This window comes from Clytia hemisphaerica, unplaced genomic scaffold (assembly GCF_902728285.1).
Source record: "Clytia hemisphaerica strain Z4C2 unplaced genomic scaffold, Clytia hemisphaerica genome assembly, whole genome shotgun sequence".
In the NCBI taxonomy this organism is placed as follows: Eukaryota; Metazoa; Cnidaria; class Hydrozoa; order Leptothecata; family Clytiidae; genus Clytia; species Clytia hemisphaerica.
Genome location: NW_027103384.1, coordinates 567,770 through 582,034, shown reverse-complemented (window position 1 = coordinate 582,034; position 14,265 = coordinate 567,770). Strand labels below are relative to the sequence as shown.

The 14,265-nt window shown below is 33.2% G+C and overlaps 1 protein-coding gene across 1 annotated transcript; it reads right to left on the bottom strand.

Annotated features, from left to right (window-relative positions):
* Positions 1 to 340: 340 nt before the first annotated feature.
* LOC136824804 (secretagogin-like) lies at positions 341 to 13,961 on the bottom strand. The gene is made up of 11 exons (XM_067080780.1): positions 13,857 to 13,961; positions 13,527 to 13,625; positions 12,895 to 13,080; positions 8,554 to 8,643; positions 7,585 to 7,641; positions 3,868 to 3,927; positions 3,352 to 3,407; positions 3,092 to 3,134; positions 2,810 to 2,863; positions 1,563 to 1,634; positions 341 to 668 (listed from the first exon to the last, which is right to left on the bottom strand). Exons 3-11 carry the CDS (start codon positions 12,895 to 12,897, stop codon positions 555 to 557), a joined length of 549 nt encoding a protein of 182 aa, XP_066936881.1. The 5' UTR covers positions 12,898 to 13,080; positions 13,527 to 13,625; positions 13,857 to 13,961; the 3' UTR covers positions 341 to 554.
* Between the last annotated feature and the right edge of the window lie 304 nt (positions 13,962 to 14,265).

Genomic DNA, 14,265 nt, shown 5'->3' with positions numbered 1-14,265 from the left:
TCCTCCACAGTGTAATTTATGGGAAGTCTGAAAACGTGCCCTAAAAGGCGAGACATACAGTAATTCGTTTACCTTCCGAGCTGTGGATTAGGATAAAATAATAAGTGATCACAAGTTTCTTATGATATTTTGAATGTTTATTGCATTATTGATGTCTCGATGTAATCATCAAAATATTATAAGAATATAGATATAATATATAATATAGTAGAAGTTTACAAAAAACCAATTATATAATATTTGCAGAAAAAATCAATGGCTTCTTTGTAGTTCAATGAAGATAACGAGTCCTTAAATTTCTCTGAGTTGTATAACATCTTAAAATCAAAAGTAATTTTCTTCAAAGAAAGAAAGAACGAAATATTATAATGTACCATGTTGATTATACTAGTTGGTAATTAATGTAGCATATTTGACAGAAGTATCAGAGTCAAAAATTTAGTTTGAAATAATATGAAAATGTACAAAAATTAATAACACATTATAAATTTACTCTATAAAAAGGTAATTCTCAGTATACAAATACGATATTTTTTTATCGTGGAGTCTTGTTTTTAACCGAAGAATAACATTCGAAGTTCATCTTTTGAAAGTTCACCATCATTATTTTTATCTGCTTCACCGAGGATCCAAATCTCGTATTCTTTCAGTTCTTTCGATTCCACATTCTAAATAAATTGTTGGAAATTAGTGGATCAAATGTAACTAGGTCTCGTTGACAAATTGGTACTCACCTCATGGAGAGTACACAGATATCTAATTCAAAGTCCTGGAAACACACGCACATCAACCCTTAACAGCGCGCCAAAATAAACGGGCTGCAAAAATTATATCAATGTAGTCAAAACATATGATTACTCGAAAAAGTTCACGTGATTTTATTCCCATGTTACTTGCTTTACAACTTACAGCTGATAACTTTATTAGTGTCAATAAATTATCTAACCAGTCAGAAGTAAATCATAGTACAGGGTGTCCCTAATTAAAGTATCGAGTCGAAACACAACTATGAGTAGAAAGTTTTATGTGTGTATTCACAAAATTGTATTTTAAGCTCTCCCTCTTTTTTCTTTGTCATTACGATTAATTTATACGTTGTAACTACCTTTTGTAATAAGCCTGTGTGATGGAGAACGTTCTTATATTTTAGCGATAACACACACAAACTTTTCTACTCAGTCGCATGTTCAAACTCGATACTTTAATTAGGGACACCCTGTATAAGAAAGCCGCGGCTGGAATGATAACATCTGAACTTCTGTTGTTCTATCTCTGTCGTATGTCGAGAAAACATAGATTCGTAATATTCATAACGTAAAACGTAATGTTTTCTACAGAAACACCCCGGCTTTGCCAGTAGTGGCAAATTTAAGAAATATATACTAGAGAAAGACTGTTGAAATTTTATCACTACTGGCAAAAACCGGACTATTTCCGTAAAAAACATTACGCGAATAATACCATGAATATAATGGTCGTACGCATTTTTGTTGGACCATCGTCAACGCACGGTTAAACCCGTACACCCCATAGTATGATTTAAATTTGAAAGTTTTACTTACAACATCTTGTGTTGACTTCATATCTTTTAAGAAACCACTCAATTCACTGTTATTGATCGTACCACCGTTATCCTGAAGCAAAATATAAGCTAAATTCAACTTTGAATAATTCTATCAATTGATGAAAGAACAGTGACATCTTCTATTTTATTCGGATTAATATGTATTTTGGATTTAATTTTGTGTTTTCGCAAATTTAGGCCTTTTTCGAGAAAAGAATATCTCGCAAAAATAAATCTACGTGAAATATTCAAATTCTTATTTCCGGCTAAAAATTCGTATCCCTGTTAATTTGCTGATCTTACAAAATCTGGTGTATTAAGCCATGAACATATAAACGACTGGACATCTATCTTTTATTGTCTCTTTGAAGCGAGCTTCGTTGCCGCCTGTTTTTCAAAATTGGTATGAAAAATCCGACAATATTCCGTCATAATTTTATTTCTTTGAATTATTTAGGTAAAAGGATTGATAGAGCTTGAACATTACTCCTAATGCACAAAAAAGTTATTTTCGATTTTTTTTACAAGTTTGTAATTTATTTTATCAACTTTTTCAACTCTGAAATACAGAAATTCAACTGCGTGTATACTTTTGAATCCCCTTTTGTCACTCCCATAATTTTTTTTATGACTTGAAAAAATAGCTTGCCAAAGTTGAGAGCCTGTGTAATAAGATATCGAATTAGAATGTGACACTCTCTAAAATTATTAGACACTTTTAAGTCAAAATTTTGAAATATTAGTCGGAGTTTTGACAAGCTGACGATGATTTTGCCTCTGTTATCTTTGTTATGATATAGATAAAAGACATGAGAGGAGTAGAACAACAGAGACTTTTGTCGAAGTTTTGACGTTGTTAACAAGGTATTCCCAAGTGGTATATCATCAAAATCTATTGTTTCATTTTATGCTTTTAACGAGGCGGCAACGAAGCTAGCCGTGTTATCTTCAAAAAGACAAAGGAGATGGATGTCCAGTCGTTTATATGTTCATGATTAAGCTAGTTTTCTTGGCTGATTTGCGAAATTAAATTCTTGCAAAAAATAAATCCAAATTAAATTCGCAAATTTTTTGCTCTCAAGATTAAATCTCGTGAAAATTTTCCCGGTTAAAGTAATTTTAATCAGGTTTGCATGTAACACACACTAAGAATACAGCACATGATTTTTTACGAACAAAACTTTTATAGTCAATGATTAGGGAAATGGCAAAAAGTTCTGCGATCTTAGAGTCTGTCGAACTTACGCGATCGTAGTGAGCAAAAACTTCATTGAATTTTTCTTCTGTTAAGTCTTCACCCTGGAATTGAAAAAAAAAAGATAACTCGTCATTGACACAGAATATCACTTCCCTGGAAAATATCTAACAAACTAACAGTTTAATGATAAGCCAAAGTCGATAAGCTTTCAGTCGCCGTTTGATTGGCTAAAACCTTCCCAAACTTCTTTTCTCTCGAAAATCTCGAATTGGGAAGGGAGGTTCTGGATAGGATATCTAGCATAGTGCAAAAAGAACAAGCAAACTTACCTCGACGAAGGCTTTCAATACATTTTGATCAGATTGTAATAATCTAAAATCGAAAAGCGAAATTAAGTTACTGATCATTCATTTTCAGAATACGATGCAAAGGATATGATTAAACACATAAAACACAAGAAAAATATACATACAAAATAAGACATCTTTAAATACGGTTCTTCTTGTAAATAAATGATCATACCTAAGGCCTGCAGAGTTTTTGCTGTCAAACTTGTGGTACTTTTGTGGTAAGATTATAAACAACTTACTTTGAGAGTTCTGTTAGCCCAAGTTTTCCATCATGATTTTTGTCGTATAGTTCAATCTAGAATTAATATAGCGAAGCTTGTACACTATTATAACATTTTCTAGTAAGTTATTACGGATGATGCAGTTAGGAACACAGAAAAATGTTTTAGATCCTAGCTCAAGCAAACGATTTTAAACGTCTGTTATATTTGAAGAAATTCTTAATATAAAAAAACATAAGGCTACGAAGTTATCGGCAAGTTAGGACATTTTGAAGATTTGTGGACTTTAAAACATGAAAGTTGATAAGAAATTACACAAGATAACTCACAAAATGGTGAAAAAAATGAGAACATTTTAAGAGCATCTCGCAAAACTAAAAAAACTAAGAAAATCCAAAGATTAAAAATTCTTTGAACGTTCTCATAAAAGAAACAGCTCATTCTTAATTTGAACAGTTACAAATCAGGTGTTGTTCATATTGATACTTTTACGGGACCTAGATCAAGAAAACCGTGACCGGCATCACTACTTACAATGTGTTCTTTGAGTTCTTCAGTTTCTTTGGCGTCCACACCCAATGCTTTTAAAAATTTCTAGTTGTAAAGAAAGTGGATAAGAATATTTAACCAATCCAGGTACGAAAAACAACCATTTTTAATCTCTGACAGGATTTCAAAATCATTGAATTAAAAAAAAACGTTTGACATATTTTAACACATTTGAGGTCCAAAAATCAGGCTTAAAGATCTCGTTGCAAATAATCATATGAGAGTTTAAGAGCCACTGTCTGTAAGAATCAGACAATATAAGCAAACTGAGGAAGTGAATTTTTTAAAAATGGCTCATTTTGATATATTTTGTTCTAACTAATGGACTGAGCATCCTGTGAAAATTTTAGGGTCTAACTCGAAGCGGTTCAGATTTTATGGCCGGTTGAAATTTCAAATTTGAGCGGTCTCCGCTAACAAAAAATCTCAAATTTGGCTAAATAGGGATTTTAAACTCAAATTGTGCTTGAATGATAACAGAAACAATATTCTCAATTTGATAATCTGAAAATGTACACTTTTTTAACAGAATGTAAAAATCATAACATACAGATAACCCGTTGTCTAAAAAACATGGCTCAAAACCAGGTTTTTGACCGCGCGACAAAGTTTGAGCCATTTTCTAGGGCAAAATCTCAAATGGGGAAAAAATTATAGCTGGAAAAAACTTTTTATTTCCCAAAAGTATTCTCAGTGTACTGCTGGAAAACAAAAATGGAACCATCACCTCTCTCTCTGATTTTTCAAAATGGCAGCCCGGAGTTGACTTTTGAGTTTTTTTGCCGTAAATGTTGCATTTTTTGCCCCATTTTAAAAAAGACGCAAAAAATTTCAGGGGGTCAATTATATATTTTTTGGTACATTTCTGGGAGTACTTTCAGGAACTGAACTCAGAAAAAAAGGGGTTTTTTGATATTTTTGAGAATTTTCATCTCAAAAATTTTTTAAACTTTGTCGCTTTTTTAGTCTTTTTCAGCACCGTAGGCACTACTGGGTCATTTATACTCTGAAAAATCCTTGGTTAAGATAGCTTAATACCTTCTTTTGTTTTTTCCTCATTTGTGTTTAAATAACACTAGAAAATGATTAAAAATTAATTTTCCAATTGTGAACCCCAAAAAAGGCGCAAAAACTGAAATAAATGTCAAAAAATGCTATGTTTGTGCAATTATTCAGATAAAAAAGTTGTCAATTTTTTTAGAAAGAATAACTATCAAGCAATAACAGTAGCAGTGGGCTATAGAGACCTTTTTTTTCAAAATTAAGTTTGCATAATTTTTTTTGGTTGGTTGGGACCCAAATAACATAAATCTAAGATATTTTGGATATTTCCAAAATGGCGGTTCTCCGCCCTTTTTTATGCCAAAATGGGCCATTTTCGGGCCATTTTGTTTTGGAAAAAAATCTAAAACCTGCTGTGTTGGGGCTACAACAACCATCAATAGGCTCAAAATGATCCTTGGAAAAAGAAGGATTAGAATGTACAATTATATACCTCTGCCATATATTAACTTAAAAAATTAAGTTTTTCGGCCAAAATTGACCAAAATTGCGAAAAAACAGGGTTTTGCCTGGAAAAAAATCTAAAATCTGTTCTGTTTGTGCTACAAGCCTCAAATTAGGGTCAAAATATTCGTTGGAAAAAAGTAGGATTAGAATGTAACAATTATATACTTCTACCATATATGTAAACTTCAAAAAATTTGGATATTGGGCCAAAATTGACCGAAACTGGGGAAAAAAGGGTTTGCCTGGGAAAAAAATCTAAAATCTGTTCTGTTGGTGCTATGAACCTCAAATTATGCTTGAAATATTCCTTGGAGGAAAGTAGGATTAGAATGTAACAATTATATACCTCTACCATATATATAAATTTAAAAAATTAAGTATTTAGGCCGAGATGGACCGAAACTGGGAAGAAACTGGGTTTTGCCTGGAAATGAAACCTAAAATCTGTTCTATTTGTGCTACAAACCTCAAATTAGGCTTAAAATGTCCCTTGGGAAAAAGCAGGAATCAAATATAGCAATTACATATTGAGGTTCATAGCACCAACAGAACAGATTTTAGATTTTTTTCCCAGGCAAACCCTTTTTTCCCCAGTTTCGGTCAATTTTGGCCCAATATCCAAATTTTTTGAAGTTTACATATATGGTAGAAGTATATAATTGTTACATTCTAATCCTACTTTTTTCCAACGAATATTTTGACCCTAATTTGAGGCTTGTAGCACAAACAGAACAGATTTTAGATTTTTTTCCAGGCAAAACCCTGTTTTTTCGCAATTTTTGTCAATTTTGGCCGAAAAACCTAATTTTTTAAGTTTATATATATGGCAGAGGTATATAATTGTTACATTCTAATCCTACTTTTTTCCAAGGATCATTTTGAGCCTAATTTGATGGTTGTAGCACCAACACAGCAGGTTTTAGATTTTTTTTCCAAGCAAAATGGCCCGAAAATGGCCCATTTTGGGCATAAAAAAGGGCGGAGAACCGCCAATTTTTGGAAATATTCAAAAATATCTTAGATTTATGTTATTTGGGTCCCAACCAACCAAAAAAAATTATGCAAACTTAATTTTGAAAAAAAGGTCTCTATAGCCCACTGCTACTGTTATTGCTTGATAGTTATTCTTTCTAAAAAAATTGACAACTTTTTTTATCTGAATAATTGCACAAACATAGCATTTTTTGACATTTATTTCAGTTTTTGCGCCTTTTTGGGGGTTCAAAATTGGAAAATTAAGTTCTTAACTCATTTTCTAGTGGTTATTTAAACACCAACTGAGGAAAAAACAAAAGAAGGTATTTAAGCTATCTTAACCAAGGATTTTTCAGAGTATAATATGACCCAGTAGTGGCCTACGGTGCTGAAAAAGACTAAAAAAGCGACAAAGTTTAAAAAATTTTTGAGATTAAAATTCTCAAAAATATCAAAAAACCCCTTTTTTCTGAGTTCAGTTCCTGAAAGTACTCCCAGAAATGTACCAAAAAGTATAAAATTGACCCCCTGAAATTTTTGCATCTTTTTTTAAAATGGCGGCAAAAATGCAACATTTACGGCAAAATACTCCAAAAGTCCAACTCCGGGCTGCCATTTTGAAAAATCAGAGAGGTTGATTGTTCCCATTTTTTGTTTTCCAGCAGTACACTGAGAATACTTTTGGGAAATAAAAAGCTTTCCAGCTATAATTTTCTCCATTTTGAGATTTTTGCCCTAGAAAATGGCTCAAACTTTGTCGCGTGGTTCAAAAACCTGGTTTTGAGCCATGTTTTTTAGACAACGGGTTATCTGTATGTTATGATTTTTACATTTTTCTGTTAAAAGTTGTACATATTTTCAGATTATCAAATTGAGAATATTGTTTCTGTTATCATTCAAGCACAATTTGAGGTCAAAATCCCTATTTAGCCAAATTTGAGATTTTTTGTTGGCGGAGACCGCTCAAATTTGAAATTTCAACCAGCCATAAAATCTGAACCGCTTTGAGTTAGACCCTAAAATTTTCACAGGATGCTCAGTCCATTAGTTAGAACAAAATATATCAAAATGAGCCATTTAAAAAAAATTCACTTCCTCACCCTGTCTGATTCTTACAGACAGTGGCTCTTAAGTTCCTAAAATCTCCAGCGTTTTTCCGTCAGTTATCAAAGACTCCCTGTCAATAATGATGATGAAGTTTTAAAACAGCAAACTTACAATGAGTTCTGAAGAAGAAATTTGTCCATTGCCATCCTCATCTGCCTCTTCAAAAGCCTGGAAAGTAAAAAATTATAGTAAGAAATAAAAAAAAAAAAAAAAAAAAATCTATCATATACACCACCGTGTCACCTCCAACCTGACCATTGGAAAATTTGGTCAAAAATTTGGTCCCCGGTGGGAAAAATACCCTTCAATTTCAGCCCCATTGGGAAAAGGACTTTGATTGAATCCCTTGATCCCCATTTAAAATTCAATAGAAAAAATTGCGGTCCAAAACCATTCTGATTTTTTGAGCTTGGAACAAAAGAGCTTCTATCACCGTTGGAAATTCGATAAAACTTTTATCTCAAGCTGTTGGAAAAATTCGATCGGGGCTGCGAGACAGGGGTGCTCTTATACACAAATGTCATGGAATTTAAAGCTAAACGATTGTAACACATTCGATGAAACTGTAGCTAATTCCTTCCAGTTTTACACGAGTCCAGTTCGGTTATTCATAAAAAATAGCCAAGAAATAATGAAGGGAATCTAGGTTAAATTCCCGGGACTAATGACGAGAATTGTTAAAGCGTTATTTCCCGGAAAAGAGTCGGATGAAGAGATGAATTAATTTTTTAATTCTGCTAGTGACTCATTTTTTCATTTGAAAGTCAGAGTTGCCTAAAAGTACCCTCAAATATATAGTGAGGGGCTTCCGTGGATAAAAAGTACTGGAATACCGGTAATCTTTTCATGAAATACCGGCATACCAACCAAATATTTTTCAATTCTTGGGATTTCAATTCTTTTATGATTTCCAGCAAGAAAATTCAGGGTGGATCGAAAAAATAGCACACTATTTTGCAGTGAGGATTTCCTTGACTGATTATTTTCAGCGGGGACAAAAATTGGAGTATAATTTTCCACAAGAAGATCCAGTGGGTCTGTGAGAAGGGGGTGTAGAATGTAGCGAGTCAAACAACTAACCTTCATAAAAGTGACGGCATCAACTTTATATTCTTTACGGAAAACATCGAGAAAATCTTTTTCGGACATGTTTTTGTAATATTTTGTAGCCTACAAAGAAACACATCAAGTATTAGATATACAACTAAATTCAGTTCTCTTCTTATTGATCAAATATCATTCACTCGTAACCATTTAGATTCGGATTTCGAGTTTAAAATTTCCCTTATATTAACGAATCTTGAAACGATGAACAGAGTTTCTTGAGCCTTCGTCCACGTTACGGTACTTTTCTACAGGCTTCTTTGGAAACAAAGAAGATATGCTTTGGCGTAAAATGTTGGTTTTGCGAGAAAAGCCTGTCTTGTTTTCAGATTAACTTGTAGAATAAAGTGCTATGCCAAATTGTGAAGGTATCGACTTGGTGGCTGCTACTAAAAATATCAAGGGGTTAGTCTATAGAAAAAAGTGCTATTTCAAATTTGGACGGCGTCACTTTATATAGCTTTTACGGAAAACATCCAAGAGCTTCACATGGGTATTTTTAGTTTTAGATGATTGAAATATTCTATATTAACAAACAAAAAAAAGAAAACCCATAGATCATAGAGAAAAACAAACTTTTTTTTCTACCGGAATGCAAACACGAACAGCACGGCAAAACCTTAACAAAAACGTGATACCATAACCACACAAAACACAAAAAGGGCTTTAATAATTTTAGCCGTTATATTTGACTAAGGTGACTTAATATATGAAAGGCGTCCAGGCATCATACCAGAAATTTCCAAAGAGAAACATCGGACCTTGACTTACATACCCTATGTTAAGAGTAACTAGGTTTAACTTTCATTGAGTCTATTTTCCAAACACTAGCTGTTGAAGTTAGTATGCGTGACTGATTTTCGATTAAAAATATCACATAGGCAAACCCAAGCACAAAGCTGTTTTATGAACAAATGTCACGACACTTTTAATGGCGAAAGGAAACACAAAACAAGTTTGTCAAAATATTATTTAAAAAATTTTTGTTCCCAAAACATAAATACTTAGCCCAAATATAAATATAAGTCACGGTCCAAAAATGTGACCAAATATACATCGATCCATAATCTTTTTCGACGTGTGTATACATCAAAATCAACCATTATAGTCCCAAACGTAAGGCCAAAACTCTTGACCACTCGATTTAAAAGGGAGAAATAGGTAAGACTGGTTTAAAACTATAGTTTACAATAATTATATAACACGACAATTATATCCTTAAAATTGTATCCTACAAATTTAGTTACCTTATAGTAGAGTAAAAAACCAAGGATGAAATTGAAATAAGATTCGAACTTTTTGAACAAGGAAAAGATTTGATAATCACGAGGATTAATATGTAATCAACAGTTTTTTCGTACAAGAATATATTTTTGACAGTCATATAGCAAATAGCATAGTAAATCTGCCAACACGGAAAATCAAGAAATCTTAGATGGGATTTTTCCCAAGAGTCTATCGTTGTTTTTAGAATCTACTATCGTAGCAAATGCCTTGTTTCAATTTAAGCAACCTCGACTGAAGTTGTACTTGCTCTCGCTTTGAAACCGACCCAATCCTTTATGTTGAATGTACAGTTGACACTCTCTAATTCGACCTTATTCAATGAAAACCCAATTCCCCTTGAAGATCGGATTAGAGAGCGTCGACTGTATAAGCTTGTTTTAAGCTTTTCCTAACGATGCTAGATCGAGTACCACCACCTAGTATCTCTATGCTTCTCCCCATCTCCAAAACAAAATGCCCTAAACATTTCAGGCACGAGTAGACAATATACCAGATTCTAATTCAATCGATTACGACGTTTAGAGCAATATTGAACACCCTGTATCATCACTTAAGAAATTATCCTCCTCATCCAAAGCCATACAAATGTGATTTTCGTTTTACCAATGTGAGGATGACCTACCTCACATAAACTTTATAATATTATGAGACTGGGTGGGTCCTCTGCTGATAAGGACAGCTTTTCTGTTTACATTCCTTGGATAATATACTCAATCCTGATACAAGGACTACTTCAATAAACGCAAATTAATCATGAAAGAGAATGTCCTATTAGTACCCATATATGACAGAGCAAAACAATCGAAACAATCCACGACAATTTGTACACCATCAAACATGATCTCTAATTGGATACAAAGATGGCGTTTCCCTTTCATAACCAACTAACTAGATATGTAATCAGGACACCAAATTCGTTAGCATATTGATGTTATTATTTTTGTACACGTTTTTTATAAGAATGTTAAAGATATTTTTGAAGCCTTCGGCTTTCCTTAATGTTCTGGGTTTTAAGCCTTGAAATGTTCTTAGAATGTTCTTAAGATTTTCTAGTCTCGAAGCCCTATGTTTTTATTATACTTTATGTTCTTATGTAAAAAACGTGTACGAATAGAAAAAACGTATATGACAAAAAATCCTTTCTTTGGGTCTAAAGTAGATATGGGATACGATATCTTAGCAAATCTGAAAAACAAGCAAACACAAATTTATACAATACATTTGACGTTTGTCACCAAATACTGTAGTAACTAAGTAAATTAAACATGATGAAATAATTTCGGGACTGTCTGTAAAATGGGTATCGCTATTGTCATATCTTATAACAGTGTGTCATCGAAAGTCATAAGTTGTTGACAGATCACTTTGAAGACTGATGAACAATGATTTATTTTAATGAATCGAATACACTTTTTTTTATAAGAACCAGAAATTTATTTTTTGGGACTTTGAGCCTCAAATTATTCTTATCCTGTTCTTATTTCTAAGATGCAATTGAGGAATTTTAGGCGTTATATTCAAATTTTTACTACTTTAACCCCTAAATTGCTTGAATTTGAGTAATTTTAGGCTCAGCATTGTTCTTTAATTGTTCTTATTTTTTGGCAATTTTGAGCCTAATTTTTCTTTTAAAATTCTTCTGATATAATAAAAGTGTATTACACGAAATATATGTTCTAAAAAGGGGGAGAATACATACGGGTTTGGCGATGTGACGGTATTAGTCCGTCGATGTTTCGGTGTTCAAAATAAAAGGACACGATATTACGTTGTCAAACGTGCCGTGTTACAACAAAGAAAGAATTTTAGCAATTTTTGGTTGTCGGTGGGACGGTGATCCAAGAAAAACGTCGGTATTTCGGTGTTTCCAACACCCGTTCACCCCCTAAGCTACCCGGATGGCTCAAAACGATAAAACATCGTCCGTCTAACTAAGACATGAATTAAAGGAATGTGCGTCATTTAGCTTGAGAAAAAGATCGTGTTCACTGGGCAGTCCAGGTCAAACCAAAAAGAAAATTACAATTTCGGAATTTTAATTACGTTGGTTAACAAGAAACCAAAAATAATTAACCAAAAATGGATTATTTTTCTGATAGTCAGCCCCTCATATAGATTAACCTAATTGTTCTAAAATCGATTAAGTTAATCAAAGAGTGACTGTATCTATATTTCAAAGTTCTAATGTTTTAAAGTCCTATATTAAAGGAGCCTAAATCCAAGGCAGATCGCTAATATATCTGATCGACTTTTCGTCTTGCCAAATTTTATGCAAATACTCGGTTTTCGACGAAATTACACTGAAGAAAACTTTAATGAAAATGCCAAATTAATTCTCGTGAAAATTAGTCCAATTAAGTCTCTACAACAATTCTACCTATATTGCTCTACATCAAGTCAACATTAAATAAAGTAGACCGACGAACCTTTCTGTATAAATTTAAAACTTTGTATGGAAGTTCTCGGGAAAGACTTTTTAAAATTATAATTCTGATAATCTAATCCTTGAATCAAAGTGTCCCGGAATAGCCCCCGGTTTGACCGGTAAAGGAATCACACAGGATGATAAATAATTTAAAGAGCATTAGACAAAGGAAGCTAACCTTAGTATTACATTTTTTTCAAAATCTGACTGTTAATAAATTAAACCCAGTTTGAAGCCTAACATTGTATCTCTTTTAAAATTTCTTGCGCGATTCCTTCTTTCGGAAGTTCTAATTTCCATTTTAGGAATACGATATAATAAAGAAGCTACTGGCTACTGAGTTACTAGGATAGGACTCACCAATAGTTGAAAGAACCTATAGAAATTTATTAAAATTCCAATGAATTTAAAAGAAGGCACCTCTATTACAACTAGTTGGAAGTTAGAGGATTGTATCGAGATAAGTAGGGCCACATGGTGTCACGTGTATTGAATCGTTACATTGAAGAACTTGACGTCATTCGACCCTGGTACACACGCAACCGATGTCTTTTGATGCCTGAAAGCTGCAGAAATCTATTTGAAATGTTTATCAATTTTCTTACCATTTTGTCAGTGGTTTAGGTAGTTTTCCTTTTTGGTATGCTACAATTTCTTCTTTCGTTTAGTGTTGTTATCTTCTACGATTTGACAGTACATCTCTCTGGCTTCTTTTATAGCACCCATCTCGCTCTTCTGGTATGTGGGTCAGCCCATAAATGTTGCAATGTTAAATTAACATTTCGAAATGTCTAAGAAACAAGAAAGCAGTTCAACTGTGAGTTTTCTAAAAGGAGAAATTAACAGACCGGGCTAGCTTACAACTCTTTTGATTAATTTGCACCCCATGCAACATCATTATATTAAAATATATCTCTACTTATGGGGAAGCTTTAGACAGAAAAATTTATAAAAATCTACAAAAATTATCCTGATCTAAAATTGTGCCGGCTTTGAAAAAATCTAAATAATTGAAGGCTATAGTGCTATAGACCCTTCCTTAGCACATAAAAACAACTATTCTTTTTTGGTGTGTCTTACATACACGAGGATCGTCTACACAAGATCACTAAAAAAATAATAATTTAGGAGGCGGGATAAATTTGAAAACGTTGGTTAGCCCGAGGCGGAGAAAGCAGTGGCGGAGGTGATTACAGTGTAGCGTTACCGTCCGAGAAACCGTGATTACGTAGCATACTCAGCTATGGTGCACAAGGTTGTGGATTCGACCGTCAGTAGGGTCATACCAAATTCTCCCAAAATGGTACTTGATGCCTCGCTAATTGAAGCTCTGAAACTGAAGAGACGGATCAAGGGTAAGTGGAAAAGTCAAGGAAAAGAAATGGTAACCTCCTCTACCTTTGGATAGCCAGCTAAAGAAAAGGGAGCCTTCGGGTCGCCCTCGACTGCGGTCGCAAACCTACGAAAGGTTAAAATTATTAGGATTCATGATTAATAAAATATCTAAAAACTGGAATAGATAGGCAACGTGGATTTTTAAAGCCTTTTTCAGAAACGCACTTCTTACATTGATATCATTCTAGGTCACGTTCCCAGGTTTGTGGAATATCAATGGTTCAAAACTTTCTGGGATTCTTCCAACTTTGGGTATTTGATTAACAAGCAATCCAAAAGATGATTGAAGTCCTGAAAATACAAAGAAAATCAAATTTTCAGATGGAAATTTCGCTTGGGAATATAGACAGGTGTCATTTATGATAAAGTATATTTTAACACAGCTGAACATATTCCGTAATTACATTTTTCAATCGAAAAAGGAAATAATTAATAAAACCTCTAAAACACTTTAAAAAAAGAAGAAATTCTTGTTTTACCAGGTTAAAACTGTTTTTTGAAATTCTGAAAAAATATTTCAAAACAATTTCGAGCCCCCGGAAAAAAACACAAATCTTTAAATGTTGACAACAGTTCGCTAC